The sequence below is a fragment of the Hippichthys cyanospilos genome, chromosome 16 (assembly GCF_059441005.1).
Source record: "Hippichthys cyanospilos isolate Australia breed blue-spotted pipefish chromosome 16, RoL_Hcya_1.0, whole genome shotgun sequence".
In the NCBI taxonomy this organism is placed as follows: domain Eukaryota; kingdom Metazoa; phylum Chordata; class Actinopteri; order Syngnathiformes; family Syngnathidae; genus Hippichthys; species Hippichthys cyanospilos.
In genome coordinates, this window is record NC_142384.1 from 18,154,378 (window position 1) to 18,178,106 (window position 23,729).

The 23,729-nt window shown below is 45.4% G+C and overlaps 1 protein-coding gene across 1 annotated transcript; it reads right to left on the reverse strand.

Annotated features, from left to right (window-relative positions):
* Window positions 1-2,272: 2,272 nt before the first annotated feature.
* On the reverse strand, window positions 2,273-23,649 carry slc38a12 (solute carrier family 38 member 12). The gene is made up of 10 exons (XM_088438078.1): window positions 23,434-23,649; window positions 22,707-22,773; window positions 22,301-22,422; window positions 21,711-21,792; window positions 21,536-21,632; window positions 20,647-20,730; window positions 15,449-15,548; window positions 14,388-14,484; window positions 7,793-7,886; window positions 2,273-4,857 (listed from the first exon to the last, which is right to left on the reverse strand). Exons 2-10 carry the CDS (start codon window positions 22,749-22,751, stop codon window positions 4,094-4,096), a joined length of 1,485 nt encoding a protein of 494 aa, XP_088294204.1. The 5' UTR covers window positions 22,752-22,773; window positions 23,434-23,649; the 3' UTR covers window positions 2,273-4,093.
* Between the last annotated feature and the right edge of the window lie 80 nt (window positions 23,650-23,729).

Below are 23,729 nucleotides of genomic sequence, written 5' to 3' on the forward strand. Positions count from 1 at the left end.
TCCCGATCCGTTCGGCTTTGATTTGAAGTATAATGATGTTAATGCCGGTCGACAATACTAACAATGATGACGTGGATCGTGAACTTCCACCGGCATAACAACGTCGATTTTGGTCGATAGCTCTAATGGTGGTAATCGCGACGAGGATGAGGGTTAGGGTTAGTTTCGAGGATGCGTATCATGCCGACGCGGATCGTTGTCCGGCCGGCTTTGATATTAGAGACTGACGACGTTGATGCTGGTGGAAAACACTGACGATGATCATGACGATGATGATGTGGCTCATGAGGAAGATGTGGATCGTGACGATGATGTGGATCATGACCTGTCCGACTTTGATTTAGGTATAACGATGTTGATGCTGAGCGACACACTGACAATGATTACAATGATGATGATGCGGCTCGTTATGACGAAGCCGTGGATCAACGATTATGACAATGATGATGATGTGGCTCACGGCGATGACAATGTGGGTCATGAACAGTCGATCACATTGATGTTAAGGATAATGTTGTTGATGTTATTCGACAACTAATGACGATAATTCCGAGGATGTTGAGGATGTGGATCATGACGATGATGTGGATCATGACTTGTTTGGCTACCCTAACCCTAACCCCATAACAATGTTGATGCCGGTCAACAATAACAATAACGACGATGATGATCGTGATGCACGGATTGTGTTGACATCGAGGATAACAATGTTGACCTTAGTCAACATCACTAACAATAAAAACTACTATAATAGTATACGATGATGATGTGGATCACGATGACGATAATGATGGGGATCACGATGAATCGAATGACATTTCTGTCAAAGGTAAAGATGTTGACGTTGGTTTCCGATACTTACGACGATGGTTACGATGATGATGACGATGATGATGACGTGCATGACGAGGACAACGATGTGGATCGCGATGCATCGATTGACATCGTTGATGTTACAGCTTACGATGACAGTGTTAGTCAACACCACTGACACTGATAACTACGACGATGTTGATGATGACGTGCATCACGACGTTGATAACGACGCAGACCACATGATGAACGACACGACCGTTAAAGACATTGCGGTTGTTCTACGAGATTTGCTACAATGACGTCGATCGTGACGATGATTCCGATTATGGATGCTAGTTACTAATGATTAGTGCAAAGAAATGATATGAAGATGGTTAGATGACCAATTACGAGGATGTTGCCGTCAGCAAGTGTAACTTCTTGCTGTCCGCCTGGGGAAAGGAGGAAATGTCCACTCTTGTTACTTTTTTGTCTCCTTTGACGTCTTGCACATCATCACATCCTGCTGAACAGGCGAGAAGAAACTCCGGCGTCCTCTGCTTAATTTACTGGCTGGCGTAGTAGCGGAAACGAGAATTGACTTTTGCTCGCGCGCATTGATTAGCGCGTCCCGCATGCTTGTCTGCACACACACACACCTTAGAGACGAGTTTTTTTTCCGTCGTGGTGGGGACATCGCATCGGCGTCCTCACTCTGGAAACATGTCATGAGAAGTCTCAACTTGCGGGGTCCACAAAAGATCCCCGCCAGAGGTCCCCACAATGACAGTAAAACCTGGAATTTGGTCCACACACGCACACGATCTCCCCAGTTTTGCGCCCAGTTTCATCATCTCCGTCAGCGTCTTTGCATCAGATTCCCCAGTGTGACTTTTATTAAGATTTCATTATGCGCTGGATAAGTGTGCGTGCGCCTAACTTTGGAGAAAGTCCAGCGGCTGGACTGGGAAAATGGGAAACGTTTTTTGTGATAAACAAAAGCCTTACTATACATGGACGTCTTTTGGTGAAAAGGAAAAGTCTTACGTTTTTTTGCGAAAAAAGTCATACTATACATTGCCGTGATCAAAGAATGCCTTACTATGCATGGTCGTGTTTTTGCAAAAACAAAAGCCTTACTTACTATACGTGGTTGTTTATTGTGAGGAAAAAATGCCATATTACCCATGGTCGTTTTTTGTGAAAAAAAAGTCTGACGATACATTGTCGTTTATTGCGAAATAAAAAGCCTTACTTGATAAAAAAAAAAAATAGCCTTACGTTACATGGTCGTTTTTTTGTGAAATCAAAAGCCTTGTCCTCGTTTTTTTGCAAAAAAACCCCTTGGTTTTATTTTTGCTTTGCTATATACGTAGTGTTTTTTCTTTTTGAATGATTGATTTTGGTGTGGAAAAAAAAGGAAATGAGCATTATGTGTGATGGTTTTTGAATTTTTGAATAAATGACAGAAATCAACTTTAGTTTCATTGAAATCATATTTGAAAACAAAAGCAGCAAACACATTTGTCCACTTTTGGCGGATTGTCAGGTCAAAGAAAACATCACGAGCACAAGGAACCAATCAGAAGGCACCGTTGTTGCCATGGCAACATTTCCTCAGTCAACATAAGTCCTAACGGTTATAACGCGGTAATAACAACCGTCACAAACGTATAGCACATGAAATGGTGTAATAACCTTGTGACAACACTTCTAACTCGTGATGAAAAACGAAGCTTCATGAAACACTCGTGACATTGTTTTCACTTTTTTTTTTTTTAGGAGAAATGCTAGTGCAATACAAATGCATGACATTTGCCTCTGACGCAAGACTGCCATCTAGAGGAGTGAAAAAATATCACAAGTGCTTCATGAAGTTTCATTTTCCCCTCACTACTTTTAACTTTGTAATGACAACATTTGCGCGAGGTAATGACATGCTGTTCTTGTTTGGTTTTGCTACAGGGGTGGGTCAAAATATTAGGAACCACAATATAGTCATACATGTCAAGAACCAACGCACCGAAAAAAAAGAAAAACAAAGCTAACAAGATGGCACAGAGTCGTGCAATCGTCACTGCAATCAGGAGTCGCGGTGAAAATCTTACCGGCGACTTGTCTCAAAAAAGTCCCATTTTGTAAACTTGACTTTTTGCCTCGGAAGGACCACAAATCCTTGGTCAAGCGCGATGGGCAAATGAAGCTTCACGAAGCACTTCTCAAGAGTTACTTTTTTTTTTTTTTTTTAGAATCACAAGCTATCGCTTTTGATTTAAAAATGCAGTACTGTCTTTGTCTTTCACCCAAGAGCATCTGGAGGGTTAAAAAAATGACAAGTGCTTCATGAAGCTTCATTTGCCCATCACCAGTTTTTACTCAGTATCAAGAAGTATTGACAAAAACAAATGAAGCTTGATATGCAGATTGTTTTTTTTTCTCTTCTTATTGGTAAAAAGCTAAAAGGCTGATTTCCACCGCCTGAGTGCCACCTAGAAGAGTAAAAAAATAGGACAATATGAGATCACGAAGCTTCATTTGCAATTTGTGATATTTGTGTGGCTTCTCGAGATGGTGCGTCTGGTGCAATAGGAACGTATTCCATTTCCACACCAAGAGTGGCATCGAAGAAGTTTGGAATATTTATTTGACTCCTCTAGATGTGCCGTCCCATTTGAGAAGCACTGTTCTACGGCAACGCAGAGGACATTTAAGAAGCTTTTTGTTTTTGTTTGAAGCGCTCGTATTTGGTCCGTTTGGCAGCAGGTCCGCCTCTTTGCAGAGAATTCCCTTTTTAAAATTCTGATGTCACAATTCTGAGAATAAAAGAAAGTCTGAATGTTGGCGTTCCTCTCAGAACCATCCTGAAAATAAAGTGAGGATTTTGCGCTCAATTTATCATCAGAAAGCCAAAGACGGTCACAATTGTCAGAGCGGTCGGAAAGTCAGAAACGTCACTCGAGTCGGAATGCTCGCTTTAAAGTCAGAATGGTCAGGATTCTCACTTTGAAATGAGAGCTCCAAGAATCGTCATTTTAAAAGTCAGGATTCTGACGTCCGAGTGAGAATTCCGACTCTCGCTTTGAAGTCCAAATTCTGACTTTACGGTCAAAAGAAAAACTTCCAAAGTTGGAAAGTCCGGATTCTGACCTCCGAGTGAGAATTTCGACTTCGCTTTGAGTTCCGGCTCTCACTTTGGAGTCCTTTGTTCTCAGGACGGCGAGGTTGGCGCGGGAGGCGGGGTTGGCCCCAAAGGAAGGGCGGGAAAGGGGCGGCGCGGCAGGCCCCCGGCCGACGGCCGTCACTTGCGGGCGTCGGCGAGGATGATGTTGGCGGTGACGAACATGAGGCAGAAGACGGCCCAGACCACCACGAACCAGACCCAGGCGGCGTGGGCGAAGGGCGAGCGGTGCGGGTTGACGGCGCGGCGGGCGGTGACGGGCCCCACGCGGCGGCGGGCCCGCAGCACCAGCAGGGCCGGCACCAGGTACTGGATGCCGGTGCCGGCGTAGGCGCCGGTGATGCCCACCAGGGACTCCAGGTTGTGCGTGCAGAAGGCCACCAGGATGGGCGGGGCCAGCGTGATGAGCGGGAAGACCACCCGGTCCACCACCCAGGGGTAGGTCCCGCCGTCCCGGTGGAACAGCGTCTTCCAGTTGTTGCGCAGCGTGACGGCGATGATGGGGAAGTTGCTGCTGAGGGTGAAGACGGGGAAGAGGCCCAGGAAGTAGCGCAGGGCGGGCAGGTCCAGCACGCGGCAGTTGTCGGTGAAGTTGAGCGTGTACATGTCGTGGATGAGCGCGCTGTCGAAGCAGAAGATGGCCGTGAAGGACAGCAGCGCGTAGAAGGCCAGGATCAGCGCGTAGTCGGCCAGGGCCAGCGCGCCCGCGCGCTTCTTGTCCGAGATGGGCGTCACCAGCGAGGGCAGCGAGTGCTGGCACATGAAGGAGTAGACGCACACGCCGAACAGGTTGGGCACGCCCGCCAGCTGGGCCGCCCGCGGGCGCCCCTCGCCCTCGCCCTTGCCGATGCGCGCCAGCGCCAGGGCGATCATCATGGCGAACGCTGCCGGAGACACGGTCGTGGACTATCAAGTACTTGTGTGCTCCAAAAGACTTTGTGAAATGCAGTCTTAAAACACACTTGGTGTCAAATGCCGCCGATCAATCTCGTTTTTTCTCCCCTGCATCAAACGGTTCAGCTTCTAGTTTGAATCAGCAATTTTTATTTCAGATTCACAATAAGCTGCAACCAGCGTAAACCTCTCTCAAAAGTGAAGTTGACGGTTCGCCTTTGCCACCACCTTGAACTTTGACCCACCCGTTAAGAAAAGGCATGGACGGCCAACGTCAAATGTTTTCCTTTCGATTGGCCCAAAATGTCTTCAATTTGCGAGATCCGGCCGCTTGTGACACACTCGAGCGTTGCGCGCCATTATTATTGCTTATTATGCGCCATAAAAAGACGGCTTCGCGTTGTCACTGCGCTAAAGGCTTTTCAGCCCGAAAAATAAGCACGGTAAATACACAGTGAAACGAGCGCTACCTCCTTCGCGGCGTTTTATATGCTAATTTTACAACGCGGCGCCGTTTACAAGGAAGATAATAGAAAAGGTAAAGTCAATCAGGCGCTCCGGTGCAAAGGAGGCCAATAATGACATCAGTCAACAAATTGTTCTGCTCATCATTCCAAAGCGTTCAAAGTGAGAGCTGCTGTTTCGCTAGTCGCTACGCGGTTAGTTGGCGAGTGAGTTACTGAGGTCGGCTGGTGACTGGCTGGAAAAGTCAGACGGCTGGTAAACAAGTAAGTTAGTTTTGCAGGAAGACTAGTTCAAGAAGAAGTAGGTCATTCAAGGCCTTTGGGATTGAAAGACTTAGGGAGCAAGTTTTTTTTCATTCAAGAGTGCGCTAGCGACATAAGATAGAGTCGAGTAACGCTTACAGAATGATTAAGGAAAAAACGAGTAAATCCATTATGCTACTTATTGGGTAATTGGCAAACACTTTGTAATCACTGCCCCCTACAGGACTGGAGTGCACCTATTAGGTTCCATCCGTACACTCAGGTTATTTATTTTGGGGGTTGCCAGGTTCTTAATGATGACACGGAAGAAGAATGTCTCCAACCATCTGCCGTGCGCACACGATTCCCTCCTCCATCAAGCGCTCCCGTTCCGACAGCCCCGCTCGGATATCAGTCAGGATAAAGTTGTCACATGCGCGCACGCGCCACACCCGCGCAAGTAGACAATTGAGCGTGCTAGCTATGTTAGCAGCCAGTGTGATTTATCTCTTCTTGGCAGGCCTGCCGGCGACCTTGATGCTTCAACTTAACGGCCCTCTGAGGACCGTCTCGCCGCCTGACAAACATGCACACGCGCGGCACAAAAACGCGCGCGGGCATCGGCCGGCCGGCGAGCGCGCCTCGGAGGAGGTCGGCTTCACAGGACGCGCCGCTGACATGCGCGGGTAATCAAGCCGCGGCAATAGATCGGCAATCTGAAATAGCTACGCGAGATCGGAAGCGGAGGAGCGAGTTTGGCGGCTAGCTAGTGACGGAGATCGTTAGTCAGCGAGCGAATGAGTGCTGATTATTGCTTTTGTGAACTAAGTGAGTTGACTGACTGCTTAGAGCGAGCGAGTAGGACAGGCGGTGAACTGAGCGGCTAGATGATTGACAAGCAAATCAGACAGTTAGCTTGTTAGTGCATTGAATGCTAAGTTACAGCGAGCTTGTTAGCAATGTATATTTCCGTGCATATTTACTACAATAAAGCAATCATCAATACATGCCAGCAAGCCAGTTAGTCAGTTATGCTCGGTGAACTAGTAACCGAGTCGGCCTTTGACTCATTAGCCCGAGTAACCAAAACAAATGACTTAATGAGCTACCTAATTAGCAAGTAAGCAGACTAGATACCGTTTATCGAGACAGCTGTTAGCGAATTAGTAGCTGACTTGGCGAGTAAAGAAAAAAAAAAACTAGCAGACGTCAAGAAGTATTTAGAAGTGGCCGATTGAAAATCCTGGCACGAGCGCGCGCGGCTTGTCAAAGGCAGACGAGCGGCGTGACGAGCGGCGTGACGAGCGGCGTGACGAGCGGCGTGACGAGGCCTCGCGGCGAGGTCGGGAGGCGGAGCCCCGCGGCGCGCCGGCTGCCCGCTAACCCTGACATCACAAAAGGTGACGGTGAACCGAGTCAACGCCGTGTCGCACGCCACGTCTCGAACGCCTCGTCTCAAACGCTACGCGACCAACGAAAGGACAGCGGGAAGACAAAAAGGAAAAAAACGGAAAGATACGAGATAGCGTGTCGGGAAGTACACAGAGAAGGATAAAGAGAAGGTTAATAGACTAAATAATGACTTTTGAATATTTTCTTAAATATTCTTAATGTTTTTCACAAGATTCGGGACCTCCCGACTTGAACTGGAGAGTCGGCCCCACCGCGAGGGGATCAGGACAAGCCGAGAGTGAAAGGTTGCGCAAGCGGCACACTCTTACTTTCACGTGGGCGGGTTTGGAATGCGGCCCGCTCGGACGGACACTTTATTTTCCTTCAAGGCGGCCGTGAGTGACAGGCCAATCAAGTCTGTCAGAGTGACGAATGAGAGGGGAGATGGGAAGCCCTGACGCCGGGCGGGACCGGACTTTTGATGGACGCGCCTCAACGGCGGCGACGCCACCGGAGGGGGCCCGCGTGAAATTCCCGGAATCAGGCACAACGGAGGTGCTCCAAAGTGCGCGATGGCGCCATTTCATAACATCGCTGACTGAGTTTTATTGGGCGGACTTCTTATTGTCTTTCTTATTGTCGGGTGCGGCGCTCTTCAGAATTGTTCGTTCAAAGAGAAAGAGCCAAAATGACCCCGGAACAGCTGATTCAAACCAATATGTTGTTTTGGAGCGGAACCTCTGGCTTTGTGACCGGAACCAAATCAAAGTTGCGAATATTTTGGATCTCTTTAAGAGTACCGATGCAGAAAAAGAAAAGGTCTTACCAATCCAGCGCATGAGTGAAGTGAGAATCTGAAGGTATTTTGTCTTCTGAGCATTGAAAAAGGTGAATGGTCCCAACAGAACAGTGAAGACGCTCTAGAGGACGCACAAAAAAAAGACATGTAAAATTGCAAAGGCATTGGTTGACACGCATCTCTTTCCACGTAATTCATCCCATGAACATCATTCCAATGTCAATACATTGCGAAAATTCATGCCGTGGGGGCGAGTCATTTTCTCATTCCAAGTCATCGCAGTTTTTCCAAAATCAACTTTTTTCAATCAGAAATCTTCTATTGATTCTCAATGATGCCAAGTTTCCTAGCCATTCACTTAGCCTTGAAAAACAAATAAAGTACCTGAGATTTATTGTCTAGAGGTATAAAAAAAAATAAAAATATGTCTTTGGGATTGAATGAGTTATGGGTTACATGATTAGCGGCAAGAAACGCGATGATGATGACGGAGATTCGCGCCGTCCGGCGAACTAACTAGCCAAAAAGGGAAACGGGTCACAAAATGACCGGCGCCATACCTGTTTTGGGCCATCGGCCGCATGTTGCACAAACGCGCCTCGCCTGTCTACGCGCGTCATTTTCCAGCCGGGAACTGGGCCAGAACTCATGTGGGCTCTGCCGTCGCACGTGAGCCTAATGGGCTGCAACTTGTAAAGCCGTCAGCGACGTTCCTTTACCGGCCTTGCTGCTCATAAAGTACAAGTCAAGATTGGACGAGTCAAGGGGGGGGGGGGAAATCATTCTCTTCAAACGTGGCTTCTTGACTTTTTTTTTTTTTTTTTGTACATCGGAATCGCCTTTATCCTATCGTGGTAGACATTTAACAAATTTAGATTTAACTTTAGGGCTTGAATTCTTATTACCGTAATTGCCCAAATATAAGATGCATTTTTCAAACGGGAAAATCACGTAAAGGTCATGATGTCTCGGGCCGATTTGATTAAGAGGGGCCAGGTTTGGAGCGCGGGCAAAGGCGTTCCGTTTGACTCCTTTATTATATGCGGCCTTTCAGCATAAACACATGACCATAAACTTGTGGAAATACGGGCGCCGCGCAACTTTGGCGATTTACGCTCAAATAAACTCAAACCGCATTGCGAGAAAAAGGACAAAAAAACGTTTGGAGCGCATTCAACGTTACACTGGCGCTGCGTTCACTGACCGCCCACAATGTGGGAAATCTGAAACGCGACGCAACAAAAGAATTCTAAATTTTATTTTGTGGGGTCCACCAAAACGGTCCCTACAAGTGCAAGAGTCAGTAATACCTAGGATTTGGTCCCCGCCGTGTAGTAAAACCAAGGGCACGCGCACCTGTTGGGCCGAGAGGCGAAAAGCGCCGAGTCAGGGATGAGAAACCGCAAAGGCGAGCGAGGCGCTGATGGATACAAGCTCCGGGATGTGTCCTATTAGCTCCTCGGAAAAAGGTCAAGTGGCCCCGGGCGAGACGGCAAACCCCAGGAAACGCGCACCACTAAAACGGCGGCGCCAAAGAAATGCTCGGGGACCTTTGGTTTAAAGCGTGGGTGGGTTAGCTCAAACTGGGTTTCAAAGAAGAAGCAGGGCTTCAGACCGCTCACGTTAAGGTTTCAAATGATCAAACCTTTCCATATTGCTTACAACCGTGGCTTATTTTTCTTTGTAAAAAAAAAAAAGAAGGCCAAAAAAGAAACAGCTTGTGTGTAAGCTTAATGAAACAAATCGGGCAGCGAGGATTATTGGACGTGAAAATGTGCAGAGTGAAGCGGACGAAGGAAGCGGAGAAGACGGTGAAAAGTGTAAAGTGGGCCATAAACGGCCGGCGGGCAGGCCGGCCGCCGCCTTAATGGGCAAAACAAGCCGAGTGAGACCGAGACGCCGCTTCCGTCGCCGTCACGGACGGACCAAAGTGACAAATATGGAAGAAAGGCCAGCGTTTCTTTGCTAGTGGAGCTGATGGCTGCAAATGCGTGGTGACGGCATCGGCATTTTCGAGGCATTTTCTTTCCGCGTTAACTCATTCGCTCCTAAAGACACATTTTTTTTTACGAGTCCAGACATTCAATACCAGCCATCTACTTCTAGATCTTTTTCTTTTTCTGTGTGTGTGCGCTAGGCTTGAGGAGGGTCTAAAACAGGCCGCTGCAAAATGTCCCCGCCGCCCGCACGTTCGCCGCCGTCTGTTTTTGGTCCCGTTCGCGCCCTTGACAGTGGAAAATTGGAGCCGTCGGCCGCCTGTCACACGAGCGTCCGCGTTAGCGCTCGCTAGCTGAGTTTCGTCGGCAGCTGTTGCGAATGACGGAGGAGGGAGGTCTCATTTAACGCGCCGATGCTGATCGGGCCGCCTTCATCCGTGATCACAGCTTGGCGAGCGGCTCAAGGTTAAAAGAGAAAAGAGCATTTTCATCCCTCCTTTGGTAGCCCCGACAAACCCAAGCCATCTTCTGTCTGTCAGAATTCTGCTTCATAGTCTGCATTTTTACCTCAAAATGAGAGTGTGAAAATAAGAAACTCGCATTTTATTATCAGACTAAATATAGTGTCAAGATTGAGTAAGATTGAGAACGGTTTTTCATTACAAATTAATAAATTCAATGATTATAAATCTAAGAAGTATGTCTTAAATATAATCGTAGATCAAGTTATCATGAAATAATATTACATGGAGGGGGGTCGGTCGCCATGTCTGTTATACCTACGGACAGCAGGAGGTGCCGCAATTACCGTAATGTCCCTAAAGCGCTCACAGGCGCGTGCCAAAAATTACACACTCCCTTTAAAGACTAAATTCTAACTTTAAATTCAGAATTTCGATTCACAATTGTCCCCGTGTAAATTGCTTCAAAATTGGAGCATATATAGCAAATCAAAATTTCAAACGGGGTATTGCAAAAATGTCATTTGTAAAAAATACATTTATAACTGAAACACAGAGGTAAAAATTGAAGTACTGTATTTGCATGGAGATGAAGTTATTTCATTTTTTTCGTTTCCCAAAAATGAAAAGCGGGGGTTTATGCGCCGTCCAAGGCGCACCGGATTTTGAGGCGCACTGTTAGATTCTGAGAAAATTGAAGGCTTTTAGACGCGCCTTACAGTATGGAAAATACATTTGATGTGAAATTTGCCCATCGCTGCAAAGTTGTGCAAATTGGATGTGAAAAGCAGATGATTTGGGGAAGGCGCTTGGAAGTGGCAGGATGGAAATCCTGCCAAAAGAGGAGCTCGGGGGTCGCGACCGCACGCGGCTGGCGAGGCCGGAGCAGAGCGATGAATAATTCCGCCGCTTCATTAGTGAATTTCAACATCGCGCCGAAGATTAAATCATTAGGCAAAAAGAAAAATAAGCTTGACCCGGCAAGTTAGATGGATTCCTTAGGGAAGACTCTTTTGAAATCCAAGCAACTCCCTTTTATTTCATTTATTTCACGATTAACCTTGAGCTGTCCTTGAGACTCTGGCGCCCCCCTGTGGATGGAACACGCGTGACCTAAGAACGAGTTACAAATGACCCTTGCGAAAAAGTCTTGTTTTTTGCCACGTCAAGTGTAATTACTATAAAATAAGGAGGCACCTTTTTTTGTGCTTATTTCAAGCCCCTCAAAGTATTTTTTTTCCAGTTTTAGACTATCCTGTGACCTGTAAAAACGCTGTAAAAAGGTAGTTAACAGTTGTTGAAAGTAGCTTGGTATTGCTTTTTTTCTTTTTTTAACATGACAAAAGATAGCGTTTTAAGGGTCAGTTACTAAACGATTTTCCTCTATGCCCCCTGCAATGGAGTTTGACAGCCCCGCTCTAGAATGTCTGGGCGTGATTCAAAAGTTGGTAGCAAGCCATTGAGTCGGAGACCTGAATATCAAGCTTTATCAGCAAACACATTAAAACACTTTATAGACTTTGAATATGATATGCATAGCATGGACCCAAATCTAGGTATAAATATGCTATATTAGAGCTATATAGTTGATTCATGGAAAGGGGTGTGGACATAAATACAGGGCATTAAAAGGTATTGGCGTTCTTTATGATGTAGGCATGCAACAGTAGAATACATTTATATAACCTTAGCGACAGGACAAGGGAAGCAAGTGTCTAGTCGAGATTCAAAATGGCGGCTCCCGCGAGAAACGAAGGTCATCGAGGCTCCTTGGAATAAAACATTTAGCGTTGAGTTCATCAATCAGCGGTGCCGTGCGGGGTGGGGGGGGGGGGGGGGGGGGGTTAAATTAACTTTAGCCCAACATGCAGGACGACGGCCACACAACGTAATGGAAACATCTACATGGAGATAAGCTGCCAACAATGCGGCGTAAGCATAAAGTGCATATAGTGCATTGATTTTTTTTCCCGCCCGCACCGAGGGGCCATAAATCAGGCGTTAAAACGGCGCGAGGAGGCGCCCGCCGCCCGCCACTTGGCGAGCTACATGCGCCAAAGGCAGGGGACAATCAAGGACGCGCTAGGCTTTAATTGGAGTCTCAGGGCGGGCGACAAGCCCCGCCCCCCCCCGGCCCCGAAACCCGCTTCTTAATCTTTTCAATCATAGCGGCGCTAAAGAGGCCGAGATCAACGGCGGGCGGCGGGGTTACGCAAGCGCCTCCCGCCGCATTGCCTCCACCGAATCAATCGGCGCACAAAATCACAGCCAATTGATCCTCTTAGCGCCTTCTGCCCGGCCGGGCCGCTTTCCGTCGGGTGGCGTGACGCGGCCGCGCCACGCGCTAATTAATCCGCGCGTGGACCCGCAACACGCATATGGGTGGCGTGCAAATCCAAGAAAAGAACAATGATTGGTTGGCAACAAAACGTAGCAACGGCCAGTGCCAGCGGAACGTACCGACGTAATCAACAAAATGCGCCGAGCCAAAACATTTGTCGTTATGATTTGCGTCGATGCAAAGCAGCCCTGGCCAATAAATCAAATTAACGTGATGAATTCGGCATTTTCAAAATCGACAATTTGAAAAATTTGCTGAATCTTAACATTTCTGGGTGGGAGGTTTCGCTCGTTAACGCTAAAGTAATTAATGAACAAAGTAATTGGTTGATTACAAAAGCATTTGATTTCTTTAGTACTTTATTATGTGATGTAATTGATTATTTTAGTACTTAGTTTAATCGATTACTTTTATCTTATTTTAACAAATTTTACTCTGCCTTTTTGATGTTGATTGAGAGACCCTGCGCAATTTAACGGCGATAAGTAGTCCAAGAAATGAATACGGGCTTTAAACATGGGCTATCGAAGTCACATCGGTTATCGGCCTCGTATATATATATATATATATATATATATATATATATATATATATTGGTGGATCTCTGAGAGTACCAAAAATGGCAACGAAGCAAAGCTAGCAATAATTAGCGAGCATAGTTGCTCAAAGTAGTGAGACAAGGGCCAAAGCGAACATTTGCGCGGTTTCGGCGTTGAGCGAGCGTCCGCGTGCAAACTCAAGTTCATCCAGGGGGCAGCAGCCTCCAAAAAAAGGCATCAAAGTGGCTATTAACCGATTGCAAAATGAACAATTCGGATGAAAGGTGAGCACCGATTCTTCATCTCAAGCCTTCGGAGAGCGACTTTTTTTTCCGTCAACAACGGGAAGACAAATGATCACCGCGGCCGGGGAACAAAGTGCAACGAGACGCACTTGTCGAACAAAATCCGACCCGAGCGAGAGGGGGAAGTTAACAAAGCGGCGGGATGATGACTGACAACATTAAGCGGCCTCTAAGAGGAAAAAGATTTATGGCCCCGACGCCGGCGTGGCGCTCCGGTTTTACTTAATAAAGCGGGACGCTTTTATGTTGGCCGCATTCGCCGTGGGCCCGATTGTTAGGCGTTAACGGCGCCGGAAGCAGAAGGCTCATTTGCATTCCGCCGACGCCCGTCCAATGACTTATGATTTATTCACGCCGTTTTGTGTCCCCCTTCGACGCCGCCGCCATATTTCTCATCTAATAAGCCATAAATCAGACGCGGGCTCATTCGGGCCAGCGCAGATTAACGGGAATTACGGACACTTTTACGCGTCGCCCGCATCCTGAAATATAAGATCCTGCGAGCACCCTGAGGGATTGATTTTACCGTAATTTCCCAGGTAGATTTTTTCCCCAAAACACGAAAGCTAAGTATGGGTGCGTCCTATCAACGGTAATTTAGAGGTGAGAATTTTTTTTTCCACACTATTGGAGGAAGATCGATCCATCGGCCGCGTAAACCAAATTTCGACGCACCTACGTGCATTTTTAAATGTTATTCTTGCAATAATAAGCGTAACGGGCGGACGTGAGTTGGCCGTTAGCAGCCGGTGCCTGTCGCAGCTAGCAAACAGCGGCTCGCGTGAGCAGAGCTTGTTTCTTTTCAAGAAAAGAAGCGAGCAGACCGAGCCGCCGTCCGATTCCATCATCGGAATGGAGAGGATCGCGTCAACGTTATGATGTCTGCCATTTTGGAAATGCGATAACAAATCCTGAATTAGGTGAATAGATGGACTAGTTTGAATCTGTTTGAAATGTGGATGAATACTGCTTCATTTGGGAACTGTGTGGGAATTTTACAATGTGATGATGTGGCAAATAACGTGAAGGCAGGACTCACCAGAAAGACTCTGTAGGCATCTTTCCTGGTCACCGAGCCCCAGCAGGCGTCCGTGTCGTTGTACTTGACGGCTCCCGCGCTGCATGAATGGTTCCCGCTGGGTAGAGCAACAAAATCGACACGATCTTACTCCCATTTTGATATTGGCATGCTTTAAAAAATAAAATAAGCAACTACCTGAAAATGGCAGCAGCTGTACCAAACCACAAACAGTGTTAAATCCTTAACATGTTTCAAACTAAATAATGATAATACATTAAGAAATACAAAAATAACATGAAAACAATTCATGAATTATGTTTTAAACTGTTAAAATACTATTAAAAGGACAAATTCAAACACATTTTAAAATTTCATGAAACAGGGAATTAAATATTGTATCCAAATATTCAAACTAGGATCATGTTTTATACAGAATATTCTTTTGTGTTCAATTTTCAATGGAGATTGAGGCCTATCTTTCAGGCAGCACATTATAGTTCTTTTGGATGATATTTTTCAAAACATGCGAGAATCTCAACTCCTCCTCCAACCTGTCAATCATAAGTGTACCCCTCTGACAGCTGTCAATCAAAACCCTGCATCATCGTCCATGTAAAGGCATCAACATTTTATTTGGAGCTCATTCATTTATGCAGGGATACTTAATGACATGTATACTGCATCATAACTTTTTTGGTGTGTGTTTGTGTCTTTTTTAAAGGATAAAAAAAGAGAACGCAAAAGCGCGGCGCGCTGGCATCCCGTCTCCGAAAAGACACAACTCCGGCCTTCTCAATAAGGCATGGCGGCAATAAAAATGTGTCTGGAAGCCGGCGGACAGCAGCCAGATTCCCGGGGGCGGCGCGGGGAGGTCAGGCGGAGTCAGCCTGCCGTTATTGTCTCCGCAAACATTAAAAAACAACAGCAAAGCGACAGCGGGACGGCGCAGGGGCCCGGGACGGCGCCCAAACGGAGGTGGGGGGCCGCGGAGTCGGAAGGTCCGACAATAAAACCACTTTACATGCGTCTTTTATCCGGCGGTGAAAGACAATAAGCGCGAGGTACACAAGGAGACTTACCAGGCCACCTCCATGAGGGAAATGGGGACGGCGGCGGCGTAGATGGCCAGGTCGCCGTACAGGTACACGATGATGCAGATGTAGAACATGTTGACTCCCACTAGGATACAACGGCTCATTTTTAAGATGTTCATAAAATGTATACGCCTACGTGGATGGAAATAGACCCCCTGGAGGGCAATTGTGGGAAAATACCGTTTTTTCCGCACTATGAGGCGCACCTAAAAGCCTTAATTTTTGGAAAAAAGCTCCTTATAATCAGGTGCGTCTTATACATGGATCAATATTGAGATTGGACTGATAAAGGAAGCTTTACCTGTTTCTTTTGTGTGTTTACAGTTGAACAAGGTTGCTCATATTGACTCAATTGAGTTATTATGCTATTGAGAGTTTAGAGCTTTTATTTACTATTCCTTTGAATATTACTACAGTCGAACCTCTACATAGTGAACTTCAAGGGTCTGAGGAGAGAAGTTCACTATGAAGAGAGATTCACTTTATAGAGGTTTTCCTAAAATGTTCAGAATTCATTGATGAAATATGTGAATAATTTTTTAATAAATATGTAAATAATTTTATATACGTTTTTTTAAAAATAAATATGTAAATAAATGTACATTAAACAACTTAAGTTGTTTAAACACTAAAATCTAATGCGGTAAAACTAATGTAAAAACATTTTACATTGAACAAAACTCTTTATTACTATTCAACAATAGTTAATGAATACAGTATATGATCATAATAAAACATGATCAGTGCATGTCATCAGCGCGGAGAAAGTAACTGTCAATACGAGGTTGCACGGTATGCCTCCACTCGCACACTTCCGAATTATGTCGCACTTCTCCTCCAACGACAAAGGCTTTCGCTTCCGACTTATAGATCTAGCATCCATACTTTTCACGGCAGATTCCGACATCTTAGAATTTTCGGAGGGATGACCAGCGGAGAAACGCGTGCGCAGTGGACGACGGACGAAGTGAAAATGCAAGAGAAAGTCGCGGCGCGCGAGAGCGGCTAGGCAGGGAGGAAATCCCGACAGTGCGCCCAATTTTACAACTTCACAATTTTCGATAAATTCAGATATTCACAATATAGAGGTAGATGCTGTCAAGGGACTGACTAATAGCATCACTATGAAGAGATTATTCACTATGTGGAGTTTCACTATGAGGAGGTTTTACATACACGTCAAATATAGCTGTTTTGCAAGGGACCGTAAAGATTCGTTCACTATGAAGAGAGATTCACTTTGTAGAGGTTCACTATATAGAGGTTCGACTGTACATTGTGATTGAAAAATTTGAAAATATGTCATTAACTGAGGGTGCGCCTTATAATCCGGTGCGCCTTATATATGCCGAAAGTTTTAAAATACGTCATTCATTGAGGGTGCGCCTTATAATCTGGTGCGCCTTATTTATGCCAAAAGGTTTGAAATAAGTCATTCATTGGGGGTGCGCCTTATAATCCGATGCGCCTTATAGTGCAAAAAATACAGTATTTAGAATACCAAAAATACAAGCAATCCTCACATAAATATTTGGAACGCGGCGAAATGCATTAGCATGAATCGAATAAACTGGAATTGAGTTGAAAGCGTGATAAACAATAACTTATTTATAGTTGCCACGGTGAGTTGGGGAGGTGCAAAATGTCTCTCTGTCCTAGAGGAGTCTTTGCAAAAAAATGATGAAGAAGCACTGCCCTAAACATATAAAAAGCGCCAATGTGAAAACAAATCAAAGCGAGCGCCGGCATTATACGAGACAAGTCAACACGTATGCAGTCGCTAAGAAAAGCGCATTTTGGAAAGCGCGTGCAAATAAATCATACCGAGAGCACTTGTTTGCCATTCGGAAGACTTTTGTGGACATTATTAATAAAGCGGCAGCGCGGCCGTCTTCATAATCATCGGAGCAAACAGCTCGTGGGGAAATGTTGTTAGCGGACAAACAAGGCCAACGTGAGCGTCCCCCTTTTTAATATGCGCGCTCGTCCCTCCGTCTCCTTAGAGTAAATATAAAAATAGACGCAATTAAATCAACCTGCAAACTTTTATTCCTCGCCATTTGCCCCATCACACAGCGACGATCATGGCGGTGACCCCCTCATCAATCACCCTCTGTGGGTGAGGTAAAAAAAAAAAGGGGGGGGGGGGAATCAACGGTCAACTAATTGATTACTGGCGAGTAAATTCAAGGCGAGTCCAGGGAGGAGGAATAAAAAATGGCAGCTTTACAACTTCAAACCCAGAATGGCTTCTTCCATCAAAAAGAGAAATTAAACAGTAAAAAAAAAAAGAAACGAGGAGCTAAACAAACATTCGTCAAGTTAACGGGCTGGAAATCCAGTCAATAGCCCCTTTCACGCCGCCTACAAAGATGGGAATTTAATTTTTTCTCCCCTCTCCCGGATGATTGATGATTTGCGTGGAAAGTACCGCCATGGAGACAAAGCTTGAAATAAACAATCCAGTCAGATGCCAAAAGCCGGGAAGTTTCCCCGCTTCCGCTACTGATCTGCGCGAAACCGGACAAACGAATGCGGCGCAAAGGCCCTGCCGTCCCCTTTCGTGCTGTCTATTCAAACGAAAACTTTTCTGTATGGTTGAAATTGATTGAAAATCAAGTCTCCGGTGTTTCCTCGCCACTTGGCGCTTCACTTTTTTTACATCTTAAGTTCTTTCAAAAGTCTGAAGCCGTCAAACAGCCTGTTAACCGCTCGTCTTTCTACATCTACGGAGTATATAATGGCTGTGAGTGAGAGAGCTGCGCGGAGACATACATGTCGCCATGCAAAAAGAAATCTTTTCGACCCCAAAAGAGTAACGTTGCGCCTGTTTAAGCTCCTACTCCAATTGGGAGATCTTTGGGAATGGGAAAGAAAGGTGCGCAAGGTTTTAGCAAAAACAACATTTATGGGTGTACAATGTTCGAGGGGGAAGAAATCCGACTTTGCGGGATTTACTTATGGCAGGTGTTTTCTGGTCCCCGATAACCACGAACAGGGTGTCTTCTGTAATAAATCATAATGTTTGTTGGGATGACTGCTTTAATTAAAATTCGTAATCATTAGGAATGACTTGTGAAAATGTAGAATTGGGGGGGGGGGGGGGGGGTCTCACACATCCCACCCTTCCCCCGCAAGTCCCGTCTATGTGCAAAGGGCGTTTGGAATTGGAGCCAGCAATTTGCGAGCCTCCTCCGCAATTTCCCAATTACCGGGCGCCGCATGCGCCACGTGTCGGAGCGTGACGTCCCGCGTAGCCGCCCGTGTTCGCCGCATTCCGTCCGTCAGAGCCATGACAGGCTCACAGCGGCAAAGGCTGTTTTTTTTTAATTAAGTTCTCAACTCGGCGGGGGGGGCGTGACATTCATTCTCATATATGCTTCAATTTGAAGCAGTTTAAACGAAAAAAATCTGCGAGTTTTTGTAAAAGAATGTCTTTAAATCAACAAAAGAATATAGTTTAAGGTTTTTGGCTGCAATTTGATGAAAAATATTAATATTTAATTGAGTACTAATTATATTGAAGGTGCACCTCCCAATCCGGTGAGACTCATAAATAAGTTGCTTCCTGTTCCAGTTTATTTGCTCTTAACTTGAAAAGAAACACGTTCTGTTCCTGTCATGACAAAAAGTTTTTAATTATATTCAAACTTAAGATTGAAATGTATTACGTCTTTGAACTAAAAAGAGAGGAGCGAAATATGATCACAAGTGCTTGATTGAAGTGGCCCGTGTAGGTAAGGACAAGCTACTCCAAAAAAAAAAAAAAGTGGTGGCTTTTAAGGTACTCGGTAACAAATGTTTGGTCATAAGCGGTTGCCCTCATTAACCTTCCCCTTCATTGCTTATGGTCGGACGAGTCTGCCGGGAGAAGTTCCGAGGGAAACTTTGATGAAGGGACGTTTCAGAAGATTCGCAAATTAAATCTAAATGGAGTTCGGTCCTGAGGCGACGGTCCAGGCGTGCGCGCGCACACAAACACACACACACACTTTTTGTCCCTAAATATCCGCAAATAGGACACTGCAGCAAGGAAATGTGACGGCAGTCGACCTTGTCAACACACAAACTGATGCAGAAGGTGGAATGGTCACAACAACGTAACACACCACACTCCACAATTTCCTAAGCTACATTTCCATAAAGTGTCCCAATTTGCCCCCCCCCCAAAAAAAAATTCACATTTTATTCACTTAAGGTGCATGTCCAAAAAATTTTTTCAATTTGCTGTATGTGCCAATTGTTTTACTTTTGTAAACTACTTATCCATCCATAGAAATGAAAAAGTTGCATCGATCCAGATGCTGTTCTACTCCAGTCCCGCGGGTGGCAGCATTACAAAGCAGATAAACATATTTGCATGATTTTACCGGAGCGCCCTCTACTGGGTCCCAACGCGACAAATAATCGCGGAAAAAGAATCGACTCAATGGGCACATTTATTTGAATATCCGGCTATATTTAACATGATATGAATGCAATGACATTTTTCAAGGCGACAAATGTGATGTTTCATCCAATTCAAATTTTTCTTTTTTAAAGCTTGCTCGCCTCCTGTCTGCCGACTCCTTTCCCAAGAAAGAAGAAGTCCGCTCGTTATGCGAAGCTAGCATCTGTCGCCCGCGCTTCAGCGCTCCCATAATCCTTTGCAATTTGGGGTTTTGTCCGAATACTTTGGGATTAAATTGTCACTTGATTGACACGCTGCTGGGCGGCCGCGCTCCAAAACGCTCACTTGACGACGCCTCCAAAGCTCTCGTTTCAGCCGTGAACGTTTGACCATTTTTGCATCGTTTTGACATTTTCTCTATTTCTTAAATAAATGGATGATTCTAATTCAATCACAAAAATATTACAATAAAGCATTTTTGGACTAAAATGGATTATTTTACAAATGTCTCAAACTTTTTCTTTAATTGTCTGACTTGTGAGTCCTTTTGAAAATTAAACTTGTACTTTACTCTGCCCCATCGCTCCTATCTCGCGCCAACTGCAACGACTGTGTTTAATCCTACAGTATGGCGAATATTGGCCCTTTTTTAAAATTTTATTTGAACGTTGCCTTTCAGAAAGCATGCGTGCTGAGAGCTCCCCCTGCCGGCCAGAGGGCGCATATTTCTTTCGCATATCCACACACGAAGGGCCAGAGTCACATTGACGAGGCGCACGCAGAGGGTGCTTACCTTTGTTGAAGAACATGGACGCCATCTGGCCCATCTCCACACGCTCGGTGATCTCAAAGTAGTCCACGTGCCCGCCAGAACGTTCTGTGGAATGGCGCATGACATATTTATCGCTCCCGTCATTTGTGAAACGAGTAAAATGACTTCGTTTGTCCGACATTATCCCCGTTTCCCACGCTTCTCACTTGCTTTGAGGGTAACGAGTATTTGTTTTTAAACTTCACATTTTGAATTATTATGCAAGTTTCCTTTCCTTTCGGTGTTGCCTTAACTCCAACTATTCCAAAACTTGTCGATTTCAGTCCAAAAGTCCACCTTTTCATTTCCTCTGTGTCCCTATACATTTGCTCAAACATTTTCTTGACTTTTTGCGACCTGCATGTGTCCGCATACTTTTGTCCAAAATCCTCTTTTCCCTTGCTGTAATTGTGCCAACACTTTTGGCCGAAATAGCAGTTTTGCTTCTCGTAAGTGTCCCAATACTTTGGCCCAACCTCCGCTTTTCCCTGCCAGTCCACATTTTCACCTGCTCTTTGGCCAAACTCCACATTTCCTTGACTTTTTGCCTCCTGCAGGTGTCCCTATACTTTTGCCCAAACTCCACTTTGTACACGCTGTTTGTGTCCCGATACTTCTGACCGCACACTGCATTTAGTAAGCGGGCGAAACCTCCAGTTGCCACTTGATCCACGTGACCCAAAACTTTTGCTCAAGCACGACCAATCAGAGGAACCCGCCCCCACGATGGACACCCCCTTCAGCCAATAATGAGTGGAGGTGACTTCCTTCCCTGAGCTTAATCACTACTTTTGGCCAAATTCCAGCCGTCCCAATATTTTTGTTCTAACGACTGAGACGTCGCCGGGCCGACGAGGACGGACGCACTTACGGACGGACAGGATGGGCTTGGTCTCGGGTTCGGCCCGCCCCCTGGCCGCGCCGTCTTCGTCCGAGCAGTCGGAGGCGGAGTCGTCGTCCTCGCGGATCTGCCGGCCCGCCCCAAACCAAATCCATCAATCAAAAAATACAGATAAAAAATTGTAAGACGCGGTGGTGAGCGTGACCTGGTCGTGCTCCCGCCTCTTCCACCGCAGCTGCGCGTTGGCCGCCGCCATGGCCTCGATCACGAACGTGGTGGTCATGTAACTGCAAAGTCCAACGGCGGGACGGAAATATTGAGGAGGAACCAAATGTTTTTCTTTTTGCTTCTGTCCCTGCTTTTTGCTTTGTTTGGCTTTTCTTGCAGAAAGACCGCTACGTAAAATTGATATTTATGTCCGCTAGAAGCTTTAGAAGCAGGAAAAATAGCAAGGTAAATTTGTAATGAAGTTATGATCTTAAATGAAATTTCACAAATCAAGACTTTGAATAGATTTTTGTTGTAAACTAGCAATAAAGTTAGTCATAAATTAAGAATCTATTGATTTTTTTTTCTTTCGTTCCAAAAAAACAAATACATACGATTGAGCTTTTTTCGTGTCTGCTTTTACTCTGAAAGGGGAAAAATATTTGAAAAAATAGCTGCGTGAAGCTGCTATTGGAAAAGTTACGTCACCGATGAAAATCCACAAAACGTTTTTGTTGGCGTTTTTGCTTTTGTTCTCTGAAGTTTCCTTTCTTGTTTTGCAAAAATAGAAGCGAGCGCGGCGCTCACCTCATGAAGGCCAGGAAGGAGACGAGCGCCAAGCTGAGCACCCATCCGGCCGTGGCGAAGGCCCTGGGCATGGTGAGCGCCCCCGTGCCCACGATCAGGTTGAACATGTACACCAGACCCACCTGCGGCCAACACACTTTCTTTTTTTTTTCATCCCACATCATTTCTAATTGCTACATCATCATTTATTGATGCTGGCTTTCCCGGCCACTCGGCAAGGACGCTATGGGCTAGCGCGGCGCCAAAGCGTGCGCGTCAGCACTTTTGCTTCCTCTTCATTTTGTCATTGAGCAATGCCGTCTCCAAGCATGCGCTCGAAAGCCAGAAGACGCTTTCGGACCACAAAAGAATCGCCTGTGTGTGTGTGTGTGTGTGTGTGTGTGTGTGTGTGGGAGGGGGCACTCACAAAGGCAGAGTAGGGCTCCCCCGTGTCCGTGATTCCTCCGGCCATGGTTGACGGGATTTAGCCTCACCTGACGGGGAGGAAAAAAAAACAGAATTAACAATTAACAAAGTGGGAGGACGGCTCTCAGGTGTGAGAACATGGACGACTAAGGAATACAGATTACATTTATAAGATTGCTCTTTTCAATAAATTTTTAATAAACTATTTATAGATGTAATTATAAAATTATAGATTAATCGTTACATATATATTCATATATAAATAATATAATTAGTCTCTAAACAACATATACAAGTAAATACATTACAAATTATTTACATATTGTAATTAATATATTGTACAGTATTTTATTTTTATTAAAAAATCATTTATATTTCTAAGCTTTTTTATTTAATTATCAAATACAATTTGCTCTTCCTTCTCCAGTTTTTTTTACATATCCTTCCTTCATCTGACTCAATGGACTTTTCTGGTGTCTTTTTTTCCTTGCCACCGTTCTAACCTTCGTTCCATTCACATCCCGTTCTGTCTTCGTTGCAAAAACGCACAGTAAAATATTGGGAAGGGTTCACACTATTTTAATAACTAATTTCGCCCCACACTTTCATTCTTACGTTCCTGCTCTCCCTTTCTGGACATTTTGTGCAGAAAAAAAAAGCCTCTTAATTTTGATGAAATCTGTACTTCGAGCTCACCCGATAGACGTCAAAAGTAAACATTAGCTCACCTGTCTCAGCCTGTTGTTTTGCTAGCCCTAGGTAACCGCTAACAAGCTAACGGCGCTACGAGCAGCCAGCCGGGATCAAATCCACAACGGGCAGCTTACGGGCTGCATGCGAAAGCAGAACCTCTTTCCCGAGTTGCAACATGAGCTGTTTATTTGGTCCGCGGAAAGCGAAAAGTCGAAAAAAAGTGACACCGTCCCAGCTGGCTTAGTACGGAAGCGGCCAATCAAGTATTTGAATGGCTCATTAGCTTTTCCGCTTGGAACTTCCAAAATAAAATCTGTGGACCCGATATTAC

What these genes read in the sequence shown, in the direction of transcription:
- slc38a12 (XM_088438078.1), bottom strand. Translation starts at nt 22,751, where the DNA reads ATGGCCGGAGGAATCACGGACACGGGGGAGCCCTACTCTGCCTTT. An exon ending in GGGAGCCCTACTCTGCCTTT is followed by an intron (nt 22,423 to 22,706) that starts GTGAGTGCCCCC and finishes TGTTGGCCGCAG; the next exon opens with GTGGGTCTGGTGTACATGTT. An exon ending in ATGCCTACAGAGTCTTTCTG is followed by an intron (nt 7,887 to 14,387) that starts GTGAGTCCTGCC and finishes TGCGTCCTCTAG; the next exon opens with AGCGTCTTCACTGTTCTGTT.